Source organism: Macrotis lagotis, chromosome X (assembly GCF_037893015.1).
Source record: "Macrotis lagotis isolate mMagLag1 chromosome X, bilby.v1.9.chrom.fasta, whole genome shotgun sequence".
NCBI lineage: Eukaryota > Metazoa > Chordata > Mammalia > Peramelemorphia > Peramelidae > Macrotis > Macrotis lagotis.
Window position 1 is genome coordinate 662,114,913 of NC_133666.1, and position 25,812 is coordinate 662,140,724.

The window sequence follows — 25,812 nt, forward strand, 5'->3', positions numbered from 1 at the left end:
TTGCCCTTGACTCAAGGGCACTGGGATGCTTCTTTGTGTTGGTGGGGAAAAAGCCTTTTTTTGATGAGAGGTGTCTAAAACTCTACTTGAGTCCTTTGAGAACTATAGGGGTCTTCTCATCTGTCAAGTTGTGACTTCAGTTATCTATCTGCCCACTACCATACCTTTGAGGCCCTCAGAATGTTCCCTCTCCTCCTTTCAGATGGCTATGTCTCCCTAAGGGTAAGCTAAACACCTTCCAACCCCTTTCCTTCTTCTCTTCTATCTTCCTGGGTCCAGGCCAAATGTTTGAAAACAATTGTGCATCATAGGGAGAGTAAGGCTTTGATGACAATCCAGAATACAAGCCCTAAGAGAGTCCTACTGAACATACCTGCTGAGAAGACTTTATAACTTCTATCCAAATATTTCCTTTGTGAGAATGAAATAAACTTGTCATCACCGGAGGATAATACTTAATCAAATGTTTAAAGTGGTGGTAATGATTGCTTTTAGGTGAATACCAAATAGCAGTGGCATCCTGGAAGAGATAAAATGAACATTTTTCTGGGAGACTGTGTGGTTTCAGGAGTTCTGTTCAACATGTCAAAGCTACCTGCTTATTATATAGTAATTAATACTTAGAAAAATGCATCTTGCATGATCACTACTATTTCTGTGGGATCATTTGTATTTATACAAAGGTATTTGTAACAAAGTATTTCTTTTTAATGGCAAAGAATTGGAAGTTGGGTGGATACCCATTGATAAATATGTTTACAGTATGTGTTATCTTATATGAATATGTTGGAATACTATTGGACTATAAGAAATGATCTGCAAAGTAACCAGAAAAACCTTGGAAATCTCATTTGAACTGATGAAAAATAAATCTAGCAGGACCAGTATAACATCATACATATTAACAACAATGATAAGACTGTGGAAGACTTCAATATTCTGAGCAAGACAGTGATCTAAGATACTCCAAAGATCTCATGCTAAAAAATGCTGTCTACATCTAGAAAAAGAACTGATGAACTATGAGGTTAGATTAAAGCATCCTTTGCAACATGGCTAATATGGAAATGTATTTTGTATGGCTTCATATAAAAAATAAAGGAAATTGGAATGTTTATTTAAAAATAATGGAGTAGAAAGATCCAATGTATATCAGTTTCTCCTCAGGAGAATGACTGGATACAGCAATCAGGATAAAAAAGGGTCTTGAAATCATGTCATGGAGGGAAAAGTTAGAGTGACTACATATAGCTAGATTGGTAAAGGAAGGAATTGGGAGGGGGTTGTCTTTTAAGTTGCCTTCAGGTATTTGAAGAACTTTTCAGTGCTATAGTGAATAGATTTTTGGACTTGGATTCAGGAAGACTTGAATTCAAATCCTCCCTTAGATACTTACCTACTGTATGACTGGCAAGTCATTCATCTTCTCTCAGCTTCCTTATCTGTTACCTTATCTGTTACCTCAGCGGGTTGCTGTTTTCAGGATAAGATGATATATAACCTAGGCAAAAATGCTTCGCATACCTTAAAGAACTATAAAAACGCTTTATTGGTTATTAGTAATTATCATATTATTGTTTATCATTGTTATAATTGTAGGAAGAGGAGATAAATTTTTTTCTTTGTCCCTTGAGGGTAGAATTTCTGAATTTCACATTTGGAAGGGACCTATTGGCCATCTATTCCAATTTCTACTCAATAAACTCTGCACTACAAACTCCCTGACAAAGTGATTCTTTAGCTTTTGTTTGAAGATATCTGTGGACAGATAGCCCACTACCATTTCGGGAAGACCATTCTGGTTTTTTTGTTACAGTATATGTTAGGATGTCTTATTTGAAAATCAAGTATAAAACAACCCTCTCTGTGTCTTTTACCCATCAGTCTCTGTGACTAAACTGATCAAAACCATCTGTACTTGAAAGGAGTTCTCTAAGATGTCATCTCTCCATGTGAAACATACCAATCACTTTAGTTGTTTCTACAATGGCGTAAACTTAGGTTTTTTTTATTTTTGTGGTTGCCTTTCCTGAATAATCTACTTGTCCAATGTTCTTTCCAAACTACAACAGCATTCACTTTCTCCTCCTTCTCCTCCTAATTGTCTTTATCATTACAATCACCATCATCATTATCATTATCACTTGCATATAAATACATAAAGAAATATAGAAATATGCATTTATAGATAATATAAATGTGAAGATAAGCAGATGTTTATCTTTAAGTTAAGACCTGAAATGTACTTTATATGTTATCACATTTGATTTCCACAGCAACCCAGTGAAGTAGGTGCTCTTATTTATAGTTATGGGAACTGAGACTGAGTGAGTTCAAAGGATTTATTCATAGAAGTATAGTTAAATGAGTGTCTGAGGTAGTAATGAACTCAGGTCTTCCTGAATTCAAATCCACAACTCTACTCACTGTGCCAATTTACTGCCAATGAGAAATGACTACAGTGCTCCAGATATGGTAAGACCAGGGCATATGATAACAGAGAAATACCTCCTTATTCCTATAAGTTATACCTTTTTATTGCCATTAAATAATGTCTTAGTTTTCTTTTGGCTACTCCATTATATTTAGTATGTTAGGCTTGCAGTGTCCCTGAGATCTTTTTCAGACAGAATGCTGCCCAACCATGCCTCATCTATCTTTTAATTTTTATATTGTCTACCCCCCCCATAAAATTGCAATTTTTGTTGACTTTTTTTGTCTTTGCAATGCCTGGAATACAGTAAGCATTCAAAAAATTTATTTGATTATACTTGTCTGTCATTTTTTTAACTCAGCAAAGTGTAATAACTGCTATTTATTCCTACAAATTTCATCTCATTAACTTCAGACCAATATTTGAGCCTTTTTATCTCATCCAGCACATTAATGAACCTCAGCTTTGTGGGATTTGGAAAACTGAAAAGTACACCTATGTCCTTATTAAAGTCATTAATGAAAAATATATATAGCATCAGATCAACCACAGACCTCGAAAGTCCTCCACTGAAGACCTCTTCCTGTTATGACATTGAGCCATTAGGCACCCTTTAAGTCTAATCTTTCAATCCATTCCAAATCTATTCAGTTGTATGGACTTGTAGCCTACTCTATCTTTACCTCAAGAACTACTGAAAGCTTTTAGCAAATGCTTTACTGAAATCTAGGTATCCAACAGCTATAGCATTCCCCTGATAGAATACTTCAGTAGGAGGTAATCTTTCCTGCACCTCTTTCCTTGCACGTGAGTTTGACTTCTCCCATGACTTGGATGAGATGATGGTCAATATTTCTTTTCCATTCAGTTAGATGGAAGGTGACTAGGCCTTACCATCTACTCTTCCCTGATTTGTAAAAGCCTCCAGGAATTATCATCTGCCCTGATTATATGTCCTGCAGTCCTATGATACTGCCAGGACTTCTTTATAAAAATCTATGTATCCCTAGACCTTGCTTGCCACCCTGTTGCAGCACCTTCAGCACTTCCTTTCTGTGTATCCTATAGCTTAGCTTACTTTTATGCATTGCTTCTTCCAAATTCAATATGATCTCCTTAAGAAAATGGGTAGTCTTAATTTTTCTATTTGTATCCCTAGGACACAAAACCATGTGTCTGTCTTTTCCCTTCTTTCTTTCCTCTCTTCTCTCCTTTCCTCACCATGGTTTTCACTCTAATAAATGGCAATAAAAATCATAATGTTTTATGTTATAATCCCACAATATTATCATCTTTAGATGATTGGTAGCCATCTCTTCTAATAAATAATTCATTCTAGAATCTTTCCAACAAAAACAAGTCAAACCAATTGACCTATAGTTTGATGAATTTCTTCTCTTCTATTTTTTGGAATATTGAGACATTTGCCTCTATCTGGTCCTATTGACAAACCTGTGAATAGTGCTTGGAAGCTACAAAGAAGGAAATTTGAATTCATTATTTGAGAAACTTCCTAACAATCAGAGATATCCAAAGTGAAAAGGACTGCCTTAAGTGACAGAGGTCTCTGCCTCAATGGAGGTCTTGAAGTATGGGGTAGATGATGATGTGTTAAGGAGAAGATAGAGATGATTCTGATTCAGGTACACATTGGATCAGATGATTTCTGGAAACCCTTTGGTGGGAGGGTGTCAGGAAAAATAGTTTTCCTAATTATCTTTTTTTGAAAAAAGGATAATTTCAAGATTTAGTTTCCTAGATATTACTACTTATAAGAGGATGGATAGTAAATATATATATATATATATATATATATATATATATATATATATATATATGGCATCAATAATTTTTCTTCCTCAGTCTGGAAAAATGAATTTTTTCAAACTCAAACAGAATTCTCTCTTGAATGTCTTTTAATCATTTGCATGGCATTTCTTGAATATTAAGAAAGTATCAGGTAGCTTTGTTACTATGTGAACTAATTTTCTTTGATATAAATACTCCATAGTTTTCATTTTTTCTGCCCTCATTGTAACAGCAAATATGAACCGATATTAAGGGAGCTTTAAAAAACCAATAATGGAAAGTGAAAGTAAATGGATCAGCAGAATATACTTACTGTAATTCATGCTCATGATATAAAAGAATAGAGATGAAATCATTTCTGGGACCCTTCACCTGGCTTTCTTCTCCTTAATCAATAGACTGACAATAAATCATTCTCCAGATGTTAGTTTCTGATGATCAGTAGGAGTAACATATGTGGATATCAGAGCTGGATTAGAATAAAATAGAATGGGATAGAGTCTGGGTTCTGGCTCCCTTGGACCTTAAAAGTAGCTTTCACTATCATTAGGGTTTGGAAGGGAGGGAAGAGGTGGTACTTTGGAATTTGGGGGACTAAATGTCTGTCTGTTGTCCTTCAGGGAGAGAAGAGGCAAGAAGGAGAGAAAAGTAGGAAGGAAGAAGAGAGGGAAGAAAGTAAGGAGGGAGGGAAGGAGATAGTGAACATGAAGGAAGGATAAAGAGAATAATGGAAAGGAAGGAGGGAAGGAAGGAAAGAGAGGAAGAAAGGAGAAAGGATGGAGGCAGAAGGCCAGTAGGGAAGGAAGGAAGGAAGGAAGGAAGGAAGGAAGGAAGGAAGGAAGGAAGGAAGGAAGGAAGGAAGGGATGGAGGAAGGTCATGTTCTCTCTCATTGAAATCCTTTCCAGTTTGGAAATCAAATCAATTAAGACAAGAGGTATCTGATTTACGATAATGCTGATGTTAAAGTATGTGTCCCATTGATCACTAGATATCGCTTTTTTAGAAGGGGAGATGAGATCATCTTTCTGGTAACATAATTTTTCTGTTTGTCCAAGGGCTGTATTTATAAATTGCATTCAAGTTTCACTTTGGAATATTAGAATGAAACTACTCTCAGCAGAGAGATTGACTTCCTTTAAATTCTTTTGGGAACTTTTTTTTCCTCGCTGTCTCTAGTTCTCTTCTTTGGGAACATACAGAATAGGACTAATTTAATCCCTCTAAGATAAAATACAGAGTTCTCAGCTTTCTTCTTAGGATATCCCACAGTCTGACTCCAATGAACAACTCAGATGTCACTTTTTTTGTGGAGTCTTCTCTGATTCTTGAGGTTCCTTTTTCTCCTCTTTCATTGGAGTTTGATGAAGCCTACCTTCAGAGGGGATGCAAAGGCTATGTCTTCTTCCTGTGACTTTGCTCATGGAGTGTCTTGTTTTTGGATGTACTCTTTCCGTTACCAACCTCATCTCTACTTCATGAAATCCTTGCCTCCTTAAAGAACACCTTCTTAGATATCATGCTAGTCAAAAAATAGTTATTTCTTTCCTCTGACTCCATGTAACTTGTGAAAATAGTCATCATATATTCTTCCTATTTAGAACTTGGGGTTAAATTAGGTGATTTTGAAGGTCTCTCTCATCTTCAAAACTCAATGTATTAAGATCTTTTCCAAAATTTCAACATTTTATTCCTTAATTCCTTCATTTATCAAACATTTCTTAAGCATGCAATGTTATTATATGTCAGGCATTGTTCAAAGTGTTGGGGAACAAAGACCAAAAAGCTCATTATTGGGTAATTCTATGAAGTTTTACTCTATCCTGTATGTCCCATGTTCTAAAGTCTTCCCCAACACTATTAGGACTTCTATGTTCTAGAATACAATACAGATCTGAATAAATGGTGGAGGGAAACACTTAATAATGCTCTTTACATAGTAAATGTTAAGTACTGGAGAGAACTATTTTTAAAAAGAACAAGGAAGGAAAGAGGGAAAGTAAGCATTTATTTGGCCCCTACTATGATCCAGGTACTACTTACTGAGTGCTTTATGGATATCACTTTATTTGATTCTCACAGTATTTCTGAGACTTAGAAGATATTAATTATCCCTATTTTTCAGGAAAGAAAATGAAGGCAAACAGAGATTAAGTGACTTTCCCATTGTCACCAAGCTAGCAAATGTCTGAAGTCAGTTCTGAATTTAGGTCTTCCTGTTTCTAGGACCAGAGTTCTATTCATTACACCACTAAACCACTTAACTGGTTTTTCAAAGTTACCCTGGCAAAGAAAGGTAGGTCTTATCAAATAGGACAGGCATTGATTATTTTCTGTCCTTTGAAAATAGAGAGACCCATCACCATGTTGACTAGTAGAGGTTGAGGAAATTGGCCTTAGGAAATCTCAGAAAGCACCTCCAAATTGTAAAAGAACTGGTCTCAGTACCAGTGCTGAACTTGTAGCTTCAGGACCTCAATTTGAATCTAGATTTTGATATTTATTCCAATATAATTTGGTGTAAATCTTTTAAACTCTCTGGATTTCACTTTCCTCATCACTAAGACTAAAAGCTGGACTTGGTGATCCTTTGGGTATATTTTGTTTCTAGATGTATGCATTATTTATACAATATCATAATATATATCTTGTATCCTTGAAATATTAAAGGGTGAGCTATGACTTAAAAGAATATAAATTTTTAAGTTTCAAGGAACCTTAGAGATCATATGATGAAAGGATCATAGATTTACAGCTGGAAGAGACCTCACTGTGTATAATCTCCCATTAAAAAGTACTTCAAGGGGTAACTAGGTGCCTCTGTGGACAGAGCACCGGCCCTGGAGTGAGGAGGTCCTGAGTTCAAATGTGACCTCAGACACTAATAAGTACCTAGCTGTGTGGCCTTGGACAAGCCACTTAACCCCATTGCCTTGCAAAAACTAAAAAAAAAGTACTTCAACTTGCATGGTGCAGTAATCAGATACTATCAATGTCTGTCATCTGTTGTAGGCCAAGGATTAATAAGTCAATTAGGTGTGTGTGTGTTCATATGTGTCTGTGTGCTCATATATGTGTGGAGGGAGGAGAGGGCTCCCAAGTCTCCATATGACTCACAGCAGTGACATACAGATGGTACCTCAGAGTTTAGATGTGTAAAATGATTTCCCTCCTCTCCCTGCCTTATTCTTGTTGAAAAGGATTTTTTTATAGATAGTGTAAAAATGTTTGAATTGGGGTTATCTGGTTGTTTGTAAAGTTTTACTGGGACTTCCAGCATGAAGCAGTTCTGACTTGGCACACAATTTCAACTTTGCTGTGGTATGGAGATCCATCTGCTTGGACACAAGAGACCCATCCCTATGTTGACTAGTAGAAAGAAATGAAGTTTTGGCTATAGGAAATGTCAGAAAGCACCTACCAAGCTGTAGAAGAGCTGTCCTTCTTGCCAGTGCTGAATTTGGGATGCCTAACAGTTCCAAAACAGTATACTTGATGTATATGTTTTTGTGATGATTGTGAACATGCATCTTTCCTCTTGCTCCCAGCTCTTTCTTGTATCTTTCCCAGTAGTGTTGCCCTTAAAAACAGAGAGGGGGAAAATTATTTGTCTTTTTTTGGGGAACCAATTTAATCCTTGAACTAATTAAAATTTGATGTAAATATTTATTTTTAAATCATGAGGTTCAGCATTACTTATTTTAATATGGAATAATATAAAGTAGGAACTTTAATGCAAATGGAGAATAGAGACAAAAAAGAACTGGATGCTTAGGAGTGTTCCTACTCTCAAGTCAAGTATCTTCAGGGTTGGATTATTTCTTTAACACAATCTCATTGGTCCTTTAAGGAGTGACAAATTTGCCAAAATGGAAAGGGGATATAAATTTATTTAAAGCTTCTAGGGAATACAATGGATAGAGAGATAGAACTATAGTCAGGAAGACCTAAATTCAAATTTCATCTCAGTTATTGACTAACAATGTGACCCTGGAAAAGTCACCTAACTCTCTGTGCCACATCTGCGAATATGTGCCACATTTTCTCATCTGAAAAAAGGAGACTGTAATAATAACACCAACATCCCAAAGTTCTTTTTAGAATAAAATAATTTGCAAACCTTAAGATTCTATGAAATAATTCCTCCTCCTCCTCCTTCTTCTCCTCCTCCTCCTCCTCCTTCTTCTCCTCCTTCTCCTCCTCCTTCTACTCCTACTCCCATTATTTTCACCAATACTACCTCTACCATCACATCTCTTTTTCCTTCTTTTTCTTCTTTCTTTTCTGCTTTCTTCTTTATTTCTTTCTTTTTCATTCTTCTTTTCCTTCTTCTTCCTTCTCCTCCACTTCCACCAATGACACCAATATTACAATTATTATTCAGGAGAGCCTGAGTTTGAACATTACATCTGACACTTCCTCACTCTTGGATGATAGGTAGATCACTTGACCTCTCTGAGTTCTAGTTTTCAAATCTGACAGAAGAATAATCCTGCTTGTTTCAGTCACCTAATTAGTAGTTGTTAATATTAAATTTTTTAGGGTGGCTAGGTGGCACAGTGGGTAGAGCGCCGACCCTGGAGTCAGGAGTACCTAAGTTCAAATCTGGCCTCAGACACTTAATAATTACCAAGCTGTGTGGCCTGGGACAAACCACTTAACCCCATTTGCCTTTCCAAAACCTAAAAAAATACATTAAAATTTTTAATACCTTCCAACTATTTCACTGACCTTACATCTATTGAAATTCAAGTCAATTTCACTTTACTTGGATTGAACTTCTTCATTTGTTAAAGAGGTTGCACTTAGATGATCCTTATAGTCCTTTCTGCCATAAATCCTTGTCTAAGTGACTTACTCAGAACAACACAAAAAGTAAACTTCAGAGGCAGAATTTAAACCCAGATATCCTTGGCTGCAAATCTAGTACTCTGTCCCCTAGCTGCAAATGGTTAATTGCTTTGACAAACTTTTATTAAAGATCTATCAGAATGTATTTGGTAGTAGATAGTATTTATAGATGGGAAAAGGTCTTACAACTCATTAACCCTAAAGGATGTTGCATTTGGTAGCCTCTAAAATTTCCAGCTATCTCACTGCTATTTGGACTGTCTCTAGTCATGAGAATACTGTCTACAGTAACATTACTTACATGAAGAAAAATTGGGTCTAGAACCAAAGGTTCTTTCCTTTTGGCTCTGCTGATGTATATCCATCTCTCTCTCTCTCTCTCTCTCTCTCTCTCTCTCTCTCTCTCTCTCTCTCTCTCTCATGCTATAATACATCTAGACTATTTTCTGGTTCCCTTGATGACTAGCAGGATAATTTTGAAATGATTGTCCAGAGTTGTAGGTTTACTGTGAGATCAGGTAATGGCTTATTTTCCTCTATGTGAAGCTAATCTACTTAAGCTGGAACTCATAGCCCTTAACCTTATTAGCACCAGCTCAAATCACTTTGTCAACAGACACTAAAGGAACAAATAGGATGATGACGAGATGGGAGCTCTGAAAGATGTTACAAAGGCTTTTGGAGGGATCCCTGGGGAATGCAGAGATTTTCAATGTTGGATACAATGAGTGAGAATTGAGTCTGTGGAGTATAGTTCAGTGAATTTGACTTTTACTCTCTTGGGGATGGGAAGTAAGGAATCTTAGAAAATGTTTTAAGGGAATAATTACTATCTTAAAAAGGAGTCGTGATCATAGACATCCATTATATCATCATCAGTTAATCAATTAATATTATTAAACATTTATTATTATGTTCTTATTAACAAGGGAATATTATAAGCACCAAGGGTACAAAGAAAAGCAAAGAGAAAATACAAAGAACCAATTTTATGACTAACCTTATTTCTTCTTGATAAAGTTATTAGACTGAGAAATGAGAGGAATGCTATATCTGTAATCTACCTAGATTACCAAACCATTCTATCTTTGTGATTGAAATAAGGAGAGGAATCCTAGATGATGATGATGATGATGATAAATAGCTAGCATTTCTAGAGCATATTAAGATTTGTGAAATGATTTAGATATGTGAATTAGTTTGATTGCCATAATAAACTTATAAAATAGGTTTGATAATTTCACCCATTTTTCAGAAGGGTAACCTGAGGTACAGAGAAATTAGTTGACTCAGATGGTCAAGGAACTAGATCTTCTGAGGTAGCCAGGTGGTGCAGTAAATAAAGCACTGACCCAGGAGTCAGAACCTCAGTTCAAATTTGACCTCAAGCATTTAATAATTACTTAGCTGTGTGACCTTGGGCAAGTTACTTAATCCCACTGCCTTGCAAATGCCAAAAAAGAACTAGATTTTCATAATTCTAAAACCAGTACCCTCTTCCTGAAATTCTTAACTGCTTACTACAGAAAAGGTTCAGTGGTCAGACCCAAAGGACAGCCATTAATGTTGCAAGTAAACTTATATGGAAATCACTAGTGGAATGTCTTGAGGATCTGTACTTAAACATGTATTATTTGATATTTTCATTCCTGATTTGTATTAAGGTTGAAATAGCACATTTTATGAAATTGTTAGATAATGTAGAGTTGGGAGAGATTACTGATATATTGCATGATAAAATATAAAAAAGGACCTCAAAGATTATAGTGTTGGATTGAATATAATAAAATAAAACACAATGGAACTAATAATAAAAGTTTTATACTTGGACCTTAAAGGATTTACTCATTCCATCAGTGCAGTAATCAGGGACAATTTTGGGGACCTGTGACAGAGAATACCATCTGTATCCTGTGTAAGAATTGTGGGACTGCTAGGTGGCACAGTGGCTAGAGTACTGGCCCTGGGATCAGGAGGACCTGAGTTTAAATTAGGCCTCGGAGGACACTTAATAATTAACCTAGCTGTGTGACCTTGAGCAAGTCACTTAACCCAATTTCCTTAAATAAATAAAAATTAAAAAAAAATCCAAAGCAAACAAAAAGTTTAAACAAAGACCAAAGATTATTACCTTCAGTTTTTTTAATTGTCTGATGTGCTACATAATTTTGCAATCCCTAATATTTTAATTTCATCCTCAAGGATGTGGTTTGTTCTCTTAACACATTCAATTTTGATCAGTGCATAGCATGGAAACAATGTAAAGATGATCAGATTGCCTTCTGTGGTGGGGGGGAGGGAAGAAAAGGTGGGGGGGGGAATTGTAAAATATAAAACCTTACAAAAATAATAGGTATGCTACTATTGTATGTAATTGGAAAGCAAAATATTTATATAATAAAATAACAAACCTTAAGATGTAATAACTAAATAACTAAAAAACTAAATAATTAAAATTTAAAAAATCAACCTTATAAGTAAAATCTCAGGGAGGTATTACTGTGCATTTAACTGTGTATCTGAAAAAAATAAGATCTGGGGATTTTACTGAATTGAAAGCTCAGTGTGAATATGCCTAGTATTAGGGTGGCAACAATGCCAGTACAAATTTAACATCTAGTAAGAAAGGCACAATATCTAAGACGTGAGGAGGTACATTGTCTTATGACCCAGCTAGATCACACTTGAATTATAGGGAAGATACTCAAAGTAACTTCTGATTTGCTGAACTGGAGCACCTTCTGTGGAACTGGACATATACCCCTGACTCTGCTAATGACAGGGACTATGCTATTTTGGCATAAGGAACTCCTGATTGGTCCTCAGTATTTATGGAGAGTGTAGTCAGGAAAATCGAGCTGAAATTCAGCCTCATATTTTTTTGGATTTGTGACTGTGAGAAAAAAACACTTAATTAAGTTTCCCTCTTTCCCAACATTTGTAAAGTAAACTGGAGAAGGAAATGGAAAAACCACTCTAGTAACTTCACCAAGAAAACTCCAAATGAGATAGATTATGGGGGCAGCTAGGTGGCGCAGTAGATAGAGCACCAACTGGCCTGGGAGTCAGGAGTCCCTGAGTTCAAATCCAGCTTCAGACACTTCATGATGACCTAGCTGTGTGGCCTTGGGTGAATCACTTAACCCTTGCAAAAAACTAAAAAAAATGAGATAGATTATGAAAAATCAGACTCAACTCAAAGGACTGAGAAACAATAACAAAAGGTCTATTTGAACTTGACAACACCGGTCTGAAATATTAGTTCCCTCTTTCATCCTGGGAAGACATATTTCTTAGAAAGAAGGCTAAGCAACATGTCCATTGAGTGGTCCCCTCATTCAATAAATCAGGGCTTTTCCTCATCACTCTTGCTTGGAGAACTATAGAATTAAATTTCAGGAGCCATATTTTTAAAAAGACATTAAAAAACTGGGGAACTCCTATAGGAGGTCTACCAGGATGATAACGATCAAAATGATACTCTTTAAGGTTTGGTTGATGAAATAATGGATATTCAGACTGATAAGAGAATGCTTAGTTGGGAGATGATCAATGATTTCAAGAACTTTGGGAACTGTTATTTGGAAGAGAGTTTAGATTTGGACTTCTTGGACCAAGCGGGGAAAAATGATAACCAATGACTTAAATATCACCTTGACAAAGAGTGCTGGGCAACTACTTGCTACTTATGTGACACTGGGAAAAATGGTTGCTCTGCCTTGATCATCATTTTCCTCATTTGTAAATTGGAGGTAGGAAATTATAAATAGGTTTGAACTAAATGATCTCCCAAGTTTTCTTCCATTTGTAAATTCTGTGATCCTTAAAGCAGAAAGAAGTGATTGTTGAATTATCTACTCTTAATTCCCTTGGTTTGCACAAACCAGGAACAAGTCATCCTTGCAATATCCTGTGTCTTTTACAGACATGTTTCCTATAATAAAATTGACCTGAAGTTAAGGCCTTTGCCTTAATATAAGGCTCTTGGTGAATCTACATCAAAGGGTGATCTTTCTACCACAGGCTACATATCCTACTGGGAAAGCCATGATAAAATATCAATGTGAAATGAAATTCTCCTTGAACTCTTCATGGTTGTGAAAAATCTGCTGGGATAGGAAAAGATAAACTCTGGTCTTACATTTGATATCATTTTCTACTCCAGATGCTTCATTTGATAGTTAAGGAATCTGAGGTTTGTGAGGGATAATTATTATAGATTCAATATTAGAACCACAATATGGTACCATAGACAGAGACTTGGGTTTATAGCTAGAAGATCCGAGTTCAAATCCTGACTCTTGTGATCTTAGGGATAGTTATTTAATTTTTCTGGGACCTAGTTTATTCATTTGTATATATGTATATCTATCTATCTATCTCTCTAGATCTATCTAGATCTAGATAAATATAGATATGTAGGAAAAGCACTTTCCAAATATCATCACATTTTTTTCTTCACAACAACCTGGGACACGGATATTATTACTATCCTCATGTTTTCTCACAAGGAAATTGAAAGACAAAAATTAAATAGAAAGTAAAAATAGATGGATGGATGGATGAAGTATTAATCCTTTACTCTGTACTAGGAAGCACTGCCTAAGCTCAGGAAATATAAATGAAAGCAAACAACACAGTCCATGCCCTTCAAGAGCTGAAATTCTAATGACAGAGGGAGAGCTTCCATAAAGAGGGGCTTGAAGGGGTGGCATAAATTAATATCATAGGGTGTGAGGAACATGGAAACAGTTCATCACAAGATGAAATGAAAGCTCACCTGTTGTTAGTTGAACTATAGATTCCAAGGATGAGGGAGAAGGCAAGTAAAGATGTTAATACCAGAGTCTGGGTCCAATGGTAATGAAATGGATCAGGATATAAAATGAGGGGGATGGACAATTCGATTTCTAAGGTCTCTTTTACCCTTAAATTTATGACAGTGATAAAATCAGTTATTCTATCATTAATTAATATCATAAAAATGTGAATAACTGGCATATAGAGAGTGCTTTCAAATTCACAAATTATTTTGTCTTGTTTGAACCTCACAACAACTTTGTCAGGAATTTGCTATTAGCATCATACCCATTTTACAGATAAGAATCTGAGAGCTAGAGAGTTAAATGACTTGACCATGATCATCCAATTAATATATGTCAGAGACGAATTGGAATCCAGCTCTTCCTTACTCCAAATTCAGAATTCTATCTATGTATCTACTATCCCAATCAATTGAAAATGGTGATAAGAATTTTAGGAGGATGTTAAAATTTAAACATTTTGGAAACAATTTTTAAAAAAAATTGCCAAATAAAATTACTAATCTTCATACTATAGTTGAGAGTGATTCTTCCCAGTTCTTCTAATATAAAGTCGATCTAACTCCAAGGATTAGAAAGACCTGAGTGTAAATTCTACCAAAGATTTTTACTAATTGTTTGACTCTGGACAAGTTACTTAACTTCCATAAATCTCAGTTTTCTCATTTGTAAAAATCAGATGATAATACTTTTCCTTACCTTCTAGAGTTGTTGTGAGGCTTAAATAAGATAATATTTGTAAATTGCTTTGCAAGTCTTAAAGCAATTTATAAATTCTCTCTTTATAAATATTTATTATGTTAAAACATAGAATGAAATTATATATCATAATATATCCATGTATATAATAACTAACATTTATATAGTTCCTACCAGACACTGTGCTAAGTATTTCATAATTATTAGCTTATTTGATTCTCACAACAACTCTGGGAGGTAATACTATTATTATCACCATTTTTCAATTGAGAAAGTGGCTTGCTTAGCATCACACATCTATGTAAGCATCTGAGGTTGGATTTTAACTCATTTCTTCCTGTTTCCAGGACTAGTGCTTTATTGACCATACCACTTAGCTGCCCACATGCATGTGTACACATATACATGTATGTTATTTGTGTCTGTGAATATGATTGAGAGAGGAAAATCCTTGGGGCAACTACATGGCCCAGTGAATAGAACACTAACCCTGGAGTCAGGAGGACTAGAATTCAGATCCACCCTCAAATACTTGGAATTGTGTGACCTTGGGAAAGTCCACTTAACCCATTGTCCCACAAACAGAAAAGGAAAAACAAAGTAAAATCCTTGAGGGCATAGGCTATTTTAATTTTTCTTTGTTTCTCTAGAACCTGGTATGGTATTTTGTGCCTGATTATTATATAATAAATGCTTTTTTCAGCTTAAACAAGTGGATTCCCTTTTTTTAATAAGCTTCAGCCAATTTTCAATTCAAGTGCTGTCATTGATATTTATTTCTTGTGTGATTCTGGATAAGTTATATAATCCCTGTCCGCCTCAGTTTCTTCATATATAAAATCGAGGTGGGAGTAGGGACATACTGGATGGTATTTGAAGTACTGACTTTGCTTCGAAGCTGTGATCCATTGACCTTACTTTCAAAACTCTGTAAGGGTGATTTGGTGTCATTTGAGGTACTCTATTATATAAGGCAGTTTTCTAGTCCCCAGCAAGAAAAGCACCCCAACTTATAACTTAGGAGGGAAACTAAGACATACACAATAGTAACCACTGTACAGTTGTTGGTAGTATATGATAAGGACCTTGAAAAAGGCTTTAGAGTACTCGAAGAGTTCCGAGATTAGAGAGATTACTTCTGAATGAGATGATCAGGGAAGGCTTTGAGGGAGCTTGCCTTTGAGATGACCTCAAACAATGGATAGAATTTTGATAGGAAGTGTTAGGAGGAAGGGTCAAGCTTCTGGTTGAGTGCACTACATGAGCAGTTGCTTCAGTCAAACTGAAACCTCTTCAAGATTCTAGCTTAAAAAGCTCAAGGTCTCTCACAGCAGCCTGAGCCATTCCCCATCATCCTCATCCAGATCTGGTTATTGGACCTAGATACCACTGGAGGAGAAAATGAGGCTGGTGACTTAAAACAAGTCCAATTTTCTTGCACATCGTGGTATCCCCTAATGTCATGGTCTTAGACAAACAATATCATGAACATTTTTCAGTCATGTCCAACTCTTCATGACCCCATTTGGGGCTTCCTTGGTAAAGATACTGCAGTGGTTTGCATTTCCTTCTCTAATTCATTTTACAGATGAAGAAACTGAGGCAAACAAAGTTAAATGATTTTCCCAGGGCCACATAGCTAATAGGTGTCTGAAACTGGATTCAAACTCAGAAAGATGAATGAGTCTTTATGACTCCAGATTTCACACTTTATTCATCACATCACCTGGCATCCCATACTACATTAAGAGAGACATTTAAAATGCATTATGTGTTAAAAAATGGTGAGTGGATTTGGAAAAAGTATATTGAATGGAGAGAGAGAGAGGACTTAAATTTCATAGGAATAATGAAAAAGCAAACTAGAAAAAAGGAGATTGGGACTAGTAATGAAAAGCACTGAAGAACGAGTTGTCTAAAAAGTGCACATAAACTTTGGTTTTGAGGAATCTGGAGGTAGGGAGATATCAGGATAGAATTTTGTAACGGGGATCCTTAAACTTATTCGGTTTGGCATTTGGACCAAGTTCTCTGACTTCTATGGGCTTCACTTTCCTCAATGGAAAACTAGAAGGATGAGATTCAATGCTCTTTAATGACCCTTCCCTTCTATCTCTAAATCTAGCATTCTGTGATAAGTGATAAGGACTTGAAGCGGCCTAACATCCAGGAGAACCATCAAGTCATAAATCCAGGACTGGAAGTAACCTGAGAGACAATCTAGTCCAATGCCCTCATTTTTTGGATGCAGAACCTGAGCCTCAGTGAGGCTAAGTAATTTGCCCAAGGTCATGCAGGAAGTAAGCATTAGAGGGAGGATCTGAACTCTTGACCACTGTTTCTCAAGAACCCAAGACTTAATAGTGCCTGAAATTATATATCCTGGTGAGCAGCATGAGGTAGGATTTGAATTCAGGGGATTCAGACTCACAATTCATTATGCAGCATGACATCATGTTGTTATGTTCATTATTTTTTTAAAATATGAAGAAAGTAGGTTAAGGGAAGTTAGGTGGCATTGTGAATAGAGAGCACCAGTCCTGGAGTCAGGAGAACCTGAGTTCAAATCTACTTATTATCTTTGTGACCCTGGCCAAGTCACTTAATCCCAAATGCCTCAATAAAAAAAGATTTTAAATGAGTGAAGGGTAAATATGAAAGGTATGTATCAAATTCTTTTGGAGACTTGGAAGAACAACCAAAGACCAAGATGACTGGATGAGCTTTGCAAAGGAAAGTAAGCTTCTTCATTTGAGACACTTACAGTAGTCCAATGTAGAGACCACTGGATTAGGAGTCAGTAAGACCTGAGTTCAAATTTTATCTAATATACTTAACAACTTTCTAGACAAATTATTTACTTCTTCTAACCTTATATTATTATTTGGATAATAATAGTACCTACCTCATAAAGTTGTTATGAGTATGAAATAAGATAACATGGAAAAGGGTTTGCAAACCTTAAAGCATCCTATTAATACTATTATAATTGTTTTTATTACTTGTCTAAAGAAGAAGGAAGAGAGGAACCTGTGAGAGGCAGTATTGGATTTGAAGCTGAAGAACTGGATTTGTGACCTCAGGCAAATCACTCTCCATGGGTCTCACTTTAGGAAGAGATTGGATGATGTGGTCTCATGTCCTGTCTACTTCTAAATCTTTGATTCTTAGTCTAAGATAAATAGGCTCCTTGGATATTAGCAGAAATAATTTTTTTAATGACAAAATTATCCTTTCCCAGTTTTACTCTATTAAAATGAGCTGTCATCTCTCTGTAGCTAGTGACAAGTCCACAGATATACTAGTATCACTACCTTCAAATTCAAAGTACCCTCCCCTCCTCATGGATTAAGATGTGAGACTTCTCCCATATATTACTTTGACACCTTGCTCTCTTCTGTGTCACCCTGGTGTTCCATGATACTTATAATCCATTCTTTTATGGGTCTCAGGGATAGTGAGCTTACTTTTTTTTTTTAATATTAGCTCCCAGAACATAATTGCCATTTTTGGATTTTTGTAATAAGTAGCATTCACTCTAGGTCAAGGCCCGGGCTTCTTCTAGACACTAAACATTGAGGTCAGTTGCCCAGGGAAAGGACTAATAGGCCATTTGTGGAATAAAGCTACAAAAATTAGTTCCCTCTGAGTGACGTCCGTCGTGACCTCGTGTTGCTTGTCTCTGTAAGTGGAGGGAGTTAAGGTTGCTGCCCTGAAATATGTAATTTATCGCACAATTAAGGTTTGTGCCCTTGAGAAACAGGGGTCAGGTATTCAGACAGAGAAAGGTCCTTGGGCTTTGGTGCCTGCGATTAATGTTTAACGGACTGTGTCTTGGTTGCTTACTTTTGGAAAAGGAATGAAGAGTCTGCTTGACAGTTAGCCCGAGGTAGAGTCTGAGCATTTCAGCAAAGTTCTAATGTATAGCATCAAGGTGAGTCAAGATTGATCGCTATAGCTCTTCCGGGAAACCAGTTACTTTTAGGATCATCTGATCACCTCTTTCCTTTGGGACTTTGCTCAGACTATCTCTCCCCTGTAGAATGTTTTCCCACTTTACCTCCATTTCCTGGAACCCTGAGCTGTCTTGAAGACTCAACTCAGTTATCATTTCTAATAAAGAACCTTTCCTCTTTCCTCCAGTTAATAATTCTTCCCCATCCCAGAAATGCAGTAGTATAAATTTATTTTGTATGAATGCTATACAGTAAGCATTGTATTATGTATTATTATGTGACAATTTTGAATGAATTTTAATTTACTCAAATGTTCACATGTGCCTCCTAACCATATTCTAGCAGTGTGTGTAAACACAATGAGGGAAGAGACAGTTTTGTTTTTTCCTTCTTTTTTCAGTGTCTATCATCCAATCTCAATCGGCATTTATTAAGAATTTATAACTGCCAGACACTGATAAAAACTGGGAACTCACAATAAAGTTAAACCTACAGAAGAACCCTTGTCTTAGGTGAGCTTATATTTTAGTAGGGGGAAATAATATGTAAATAGAGAGTAGGTACAAGTTACACAAAGAGAATGAAGAAAGCAATCATCATGGGGAAAGGTCATGTGTCTTGGATAACTGAGGAGTATTGCAAAATGAAGCTTGTTAGCTGAATCTTGGAAGAAGCCCAAGATATCCAAAGAAGGAGATAGTGGATTAGAACACTTCAGGCATAAAGAGTAGCCAGGACAAAGGCTCAGACATGGGAAATGAGGAGTAAAGCATGAAGGAGAGCAAATAGCATGCTATAACTGAGGTTTAGAGTAATTGGGGCAGCTGGATGTTGCATTGGGTAGAGTGCTGGCCCTGAAGTCAAGAGAACCTGAGTTCAAATTTGACCTCAGTCACTTACTAGTTGTGTGACCTTGGGCAAGTCACTTAGCCCTGATTTCTTTACATCCAGGACCATGTCCAGTTGTCTTGATTCATATCTGGGCCCTGGACCCTGATGACTGGAGGAGAAAGTGAGCCTGGTGTCTTAGCTCACCCCGCCCCCAACCCAATTCTTGTGCTTATCATGTCATCAAAAACATTATTATTAGATTACTTAGAGGAGAACAAAACATAAGACTAGAAAGATAGGACGGTGTCAGTTTATGAAAGATGTTAGATGTCAGAGAAATTTACCTTAGAAGCAAGGGAGTCTTGAAGCTTATTGCTCAGGAAGATAACATGGTTAGACCTAGGCTTTAAGAAAATAACTGCTAACTGCATGGAGAATGGATTAATGTAGAGAGAGACTTGATGCAGGGGACCAATTAGAAGTCTTTTATAATAGTTCAGCTGAAAAATATGAGAGCAAGATGTAAAGTAATGGGTGGAAACATCCAGATTTAGAAAGAAAATGAATCCGTGGGGAAAGAGTGAGGAGTTGAGAATGACACAAAGCTTAAGGATCTACATGATTGGGAGGACACTTGATGACCTTGATAATAATAGGAAAGCTAAGGAGATTGGGTTGGGGTGAAAATAAACTCGATTTTAGACACATAGAGTGTGAGGCATCTACTGACATGACTTCTGTATCAAGATGTCTAGCAGTAAGTTGACAATGGAAGTTAGGAGTTCTGAAAAACCACCAGGACTGGCTATTTTAATTTGGGGATCATTTACAGCAGATCACAATTGAACCTGTGGAAGTTGATGAGATTGCTAAGGAATATAACATAAAGAAGAGTCAAGGGCCCAGGATAGATAGAACCTTGGAGGATGAAAACAATTAGTGGGGTAGGTCAAGGATGAAAACTCAGAGAGGAGAGTATATCCAGAAACCAAGATGGTTAGACAGAAGCCCCAAATCAGATGACAATGTCTCTAGAAGAGTATGACATGAGAGGAAGAGAAATCATGGAATAAAACTGATTTTTTTGAATGAGCTTAACTGAGACGGAAATGAGAACATAGGACAATAGAACATATTGGTAACTTGGATAGTCAGATCAAATGAGAATATTTTCAGTGTGGAGAAGCCTTTTTGTTAGTAAAGAGAGGAGTCCATGGAAAAAAAAAAAGCTTGAAAAATGAGAGATATTGGAGATGATGGGTTGGGATCAGCCTTCTAGAGAAGACAGGATGTCCTCTGCTTCTCCTATAATTTATATTTGAAATGAAGATATAATACATGTTCCTTTAGCATACATATAATTATTATCATCACGATAAATAATTAAATCTTTTCTTTAAAAATGTGACTTAAACCCCATTGCTTCAAAAAATTGTGCCTAGACATATAAAATTCTCATGTAACACCAAGAAAGTACACTGAATTAATTTTACTAAGCCTGGGTGAATTTATAGAATATGCCATAAATGAAGGCTTTCTTTGATCACAGGTCAGACTTGAACTCCCCTGAGTTCTGAATTGCTGTGATTATGTGATTTATTGGTGTTATCCTTTGGAATAAAATAACATAGATACCAAACAAAAGGCTTAGTGGGAATGATTGAAATAAGATTTGTTGTGATTTTTTTTGGAAGCAAGATTATCAGAATAATTTCTTTTTCTTAATATTAGTAGTGCCTTGCCTCTAAGATTTATTTTGAATATATCTTGTTTGTATATAGTTGTTTGCATATTTCTTTTCCATTAGACTTAAAACTTCTTGAGGATAGTGATTGTTTTTGTTTGCCATTCTTTGTATTCCCTGAGCCTAAGACAGTGCCAGACACCTGATTAGCTTAAGAAATATTTTTTTTGACTTGACTGTTTGCCTCAAGCATATAATGAATATACTAATTCTGTGGACTCCATTATTTTTGTGTCTGTATTTTACACACACAACTCCAGGAAAAGAGCAAATATAGAGAAAAAAATGATTTTCCATTGAAAAAGTGATTTATTTAGAAAGCACCTTTATTGTTCCTTTTTTTTATGGAAACAACTTCTATTCTGTGCCTTTGAGCTGTTGGTAAAAGATTGGGGACAAATCAAATTCAGGTCAACCCATCCTGTTTATTTATGGCCCAGTCAGAACTCCCATTTGTCCAGGAGCCAGGTACAGTAAACTCTTGGGGCTGAGATGCATTTTCCTTCAGGCCTCCCTCAGGAGCAGAATGTCCTAGGTTTCTATCATTTGGTCTCATTTTACAAGTTTTTTTCCTATCAGATTTCAATGATGGTCACCTCTCCCATCTCTACTAAATTCCCAGTGGACACACACAGGTGTCCTATAACCTTTCTCTGTATTCTTGTGCTTCTAAGTGGCAGGCCAGCTAGGATGAATCCACCTTTCCTAACCTCCCATTCCTATAACTGTTTTCTGGTATCCCTTTTGTACTCTATGTCGTCCTCCCATTCTGCTTTCTGGATCTCTTGTTGTATTATTAAACTCCCTTTCAGATTAGATCTGTGCCTCTCCCCTCAAAATCACTTTATTCTGATTTCATATTTACTTATATCTGCACAGGTTGGTTCTTCCCAATAAATGTAAGCACTTTGAAGGCAATCATTATTTCATTTTGTCTCTATATCCTCAGACTCTAATAATAGTAACTGACATAGAATAGAAGCTTTATAATCTTTTAAAAATGAGTCAAATTAAGTACTTTTTTTGTATGTGCAAGATGAAAAGAAGCACAGTGGGAAGAGGACTTAACCTAGTGAAAGAACAAAACAGAATTTAAATACTGCTTCTGAAATTTGCTAATTGTGGGGCTTTAGCAAAATCTTGTCTGCACCATGATAATGGTAATTACTATTGCCACTAATAATAATTAAGGGCGATGAGGTTTGTGCCAGGAAAGGAATGGTAAAATGTACAGACTTATCATTGCTGTTATTGATATTATTATTATAGTTATTACTATATTAACTATATTATTATAGTTATTACTATAAGTGAGCCTCAGTTTTCTCATCTATAAAATGGGATTAATACCAATTTTTATAAATATTAGAACTATCTAAAATTGTATTGGCCTGTCTTGGGTGATAACGGCATAAAGGATTAGCGAACACACTTTGGAATCTGGAAGACAGAAAATTAAATCCTTCCTGTTTCATTTATTGGTATTGTGAGCTGGAATGTCCTGTTTAACTTCTTAATGACCTAAGCAACTGTTAGTCAGTCAACATAAAGGTTTATTAATCACCTATCATATGTAAGGCACTAAGATTGCATGCTAGAGAGTCCACATCAATTTACATTGGTTAAAGGAAGTCCTTGTAATCACCGGAATCATAGTTCTAGTTTTAAAAAAAGAATAATAATATATTTTTCAGCATTATTGAGATAGATTATTGTGATCATTATTATTATTTGTCTTTATAAATCTCAGTTTTCTTTCTCTTTAAAATGTAAATAAATTACTTAAACTGTTGATCTCACAGGTTTGCTAATAGATAAGGTACTTTGTCAAATTTAAAGAAGAGTAGAAATAAACTGTCATCATAGGATTATAATTTTGAGTTAGAAGAATCTTTAATGGTCACGGAATCCAAAGCCCTCATTTTCTGGATGAGGATATTGAAGCCACAGAGACTAGAAGATTTGCCCAGGTAGCGAGAAGCTGTCAGATATCTGAGGGAATATTATACCATGACTCGATGTCCAGCTGTCTAGCACGACTTCTTAGAGGTCAACCCTAAAGAGCATTGAACCATATCTAAATAAATTACTGTCCATGATGTGGATGACTTTATGACTTCCTTTAGGATTTTCAACTGACACGTAAACTTCTATTTTTCTCCCCATAGTATCAGAGAGCCGAGGGATTTTAGAGAGCATCCAGAGATTCTCCCTCTTGCCCACCTACCTTCCGGTGAACTACCATATCAACAATGCCGATATCTCCTTCTTCCTCAAGGAAGCCAACCAGGACATCATGAGAAACTCAAGTTTGCAATCCAGGGTGGAATCCTTTCTGATTTACAAATCTAAGATGGCACCTTCCTTGAATGCCAGTTATGGACCTTTTTCTGTGGAACAACTTGTGCCCCAGGACTTGCTGTTACCTTCCAATCCCTTTGGATCTACCAACAAATTCGCTCTCAATTGGAAGCTAAAGGCCTACATCATGAGTGACAAAATCTACCTGAGTCGGCCCAGAGTGCAGATCCTGTTCTACATAGTGGGCAGGGATTGGGATGACCATAGCACCACAGAGAGGCTGCCCTGCCTCCGAGTGTTTGCCTTCAGGGAGACCAGAGAGGTGAGGAGCAGCTGCCGCCTGGCAGGCGAACTTGGACTCTGTGTAGCCCAATTGGAGCTCCTATCCAGCTGGTTCAGCCCCCCAACTGTGGTTGCAGGGAGGAAAAAATCAATGGACCAAACAGAAGGAAGCCCTGTAGAACTTTACTATTCCATCCAACCTGGAGATGAGAAAGGAGACTGTACCAAGGAAGAAACAAGGAAAAATAATGGAATTCGACCAGGCCACAATGATATTGATGAAGTGGGCCCTCCTTTGCAGAGGATTGGGAGTGTGTTTCTCTACCAAACCCATAGTGGGAGCCCTTCTTGGAGGGAGCTTCACTTAGATAACAACGTTGCCATCCACTATGTGGCCAAGACAGCCAAACAAGGAGAGATTCTGACTTTTCCTGTTTCTGTCTCTAGAAATTCCACTGAGGATCATTTCACATTGAGGTAAGATAGAAAAGCTAAAATTTAACATGTCTTTTGAATTTTTTTTTCCTTAGGGAAATTTGTACTATTGACATGCAGTTGAGCCAGTTTTTAACTATTACAAAAAGTATTTTTAATATGCTATGAAAATGGGGGCAGCTAGGTGGCCTAGTGGATAGAACACTGGCCCTGGAGTCTGGAGGACCTGAGTTCAAATGCGGCCTCAGCGTCTTAATAATTACCTAGCTGTGTGACCTTGGGCAAGTCACTTAACCCCATTGCCTTAAATAAATAAAATTTATATATGTATGCATATATACACTATGGAAATTAAATGAAGAAAATGTAGTGCAATGGATAGTGCTGAGATTTGAGTCTGAACATTTGGATTTTAATTCTACCTCTGACATATACTAATGGTTGGATCACGAATAAGTTACTTAATTTAAAATTCTCACAGCCTACTCCATAGCAGTTGTCTAGGTCGTCATGGATAGATTTCTATCTGATCTGTATTTGGCTGAAGGATTTCCCACCCATGCACTGATAAAATAACAGTTATTTGTCAGACTTGAAAATATCAAACTAAGATTAGAGTGAGTTATTCACATAAATGGATTATTAAAATTGATATTTAGATTATCCAGAGTAGTTATAAGTTCTTTGCCCTGCTTCTTTTTTCACTTATTGCCTAGATTTTCAATTTCTAGAAAAAAGAATATTTTAACTAACTAAAAATATTTGAAGCTTCAAATTAAGGTCACAATGTTTGTAACTCTCATTAAAATTAGAACGGGAGAGATATAGTCCCATTGTATTTATTTTAAGTGAATATTGATTTAATTAATTTTTGCATTTCTTATTTTTTCCCAAGTAATGATTTCAGAGAATCTGCCCCAAACAGCAACAAAAAATGGTCCATTCTCATGGTCCCCATGAATTGGTCCCAACTTATTAGGTCCCTTGAATGGATGTAAAACTGATATGATTTATTATAAAATTTGGAAGGAAATGGATTTAGGGAACTCTTTATATTTGTAATTTCAAAGGGAAATGATCAAATCTGTGGAATGTTTCAAGAAGTTGTGGAAGAAACTTAATAGTGTGACATTACAAAGGAAGTCTCATCACTCTTTCTAGGTGCTTTGAGTTGTGTAACTTTAAACCTCTCCATTTCTTTAGTCTCTCCCAATCATCCTCCACAGACCTCCCAAAATCATCTTACGAAAATCTGACCATATCGCTCCCCTGCTCAAGAAGTGACATTACCTCCCTATTGCCTTTAGAATGCATTATGAACTCTTCTGCTTAATGTTTAAATACTTTCATTTTTTTTAACCTTCAGATTAAATTTCCAGACTTAGATCACTCTACTCCTTCTATTATAGGCTTTATTCTTGTCAAACTCATCTTCCCCAAATTTGCCATTCCATATCCTATTCCTATGTCATTGTACCAATTGTGGCCCTATAACTTTTCTCACCTTTATCTCTTACAGTGTCCTTAGTTTCTTTCAAGATTTAACTCAGGCTCCATCCCTTTATGAAACTTCTCTGATTTCTCTCAGTTTTTAGGGTTCTCTCTTTTTTTCAAATTATTATATCTATTTGTTGGTCATATCACCCATC

At 36.3% G+C, this 25,812-nt stretch overlaps 1 protein-coding gene across 1 annotated transcript in view; it reads left to right on the forward strand.

Moving 5' to 3' along the window:
* LOC141501406 (transmembrane protein 132D-like) overlaps window positions 1-24,790 on the forward strand; it is a 229,541-nt gene extending 204,751 nt beyond the window's left edge. The window contains exon 2 of the mRNA XM_074205320.1: window positions 23,314-24,790. Within this exon, the coding sequence (XP_074061421.1) occupies window positions 23,314-24,209 (896 nt within the window). The 3' untranslated portion in view covers window positions 24,210-24,790. The remainder of the gene's footprint in view (window positions 1-23,313) is intronic.
* The last annotated feature ends 1,022 nt before the right edge of the window (window positions 24,791-25,812 follow it).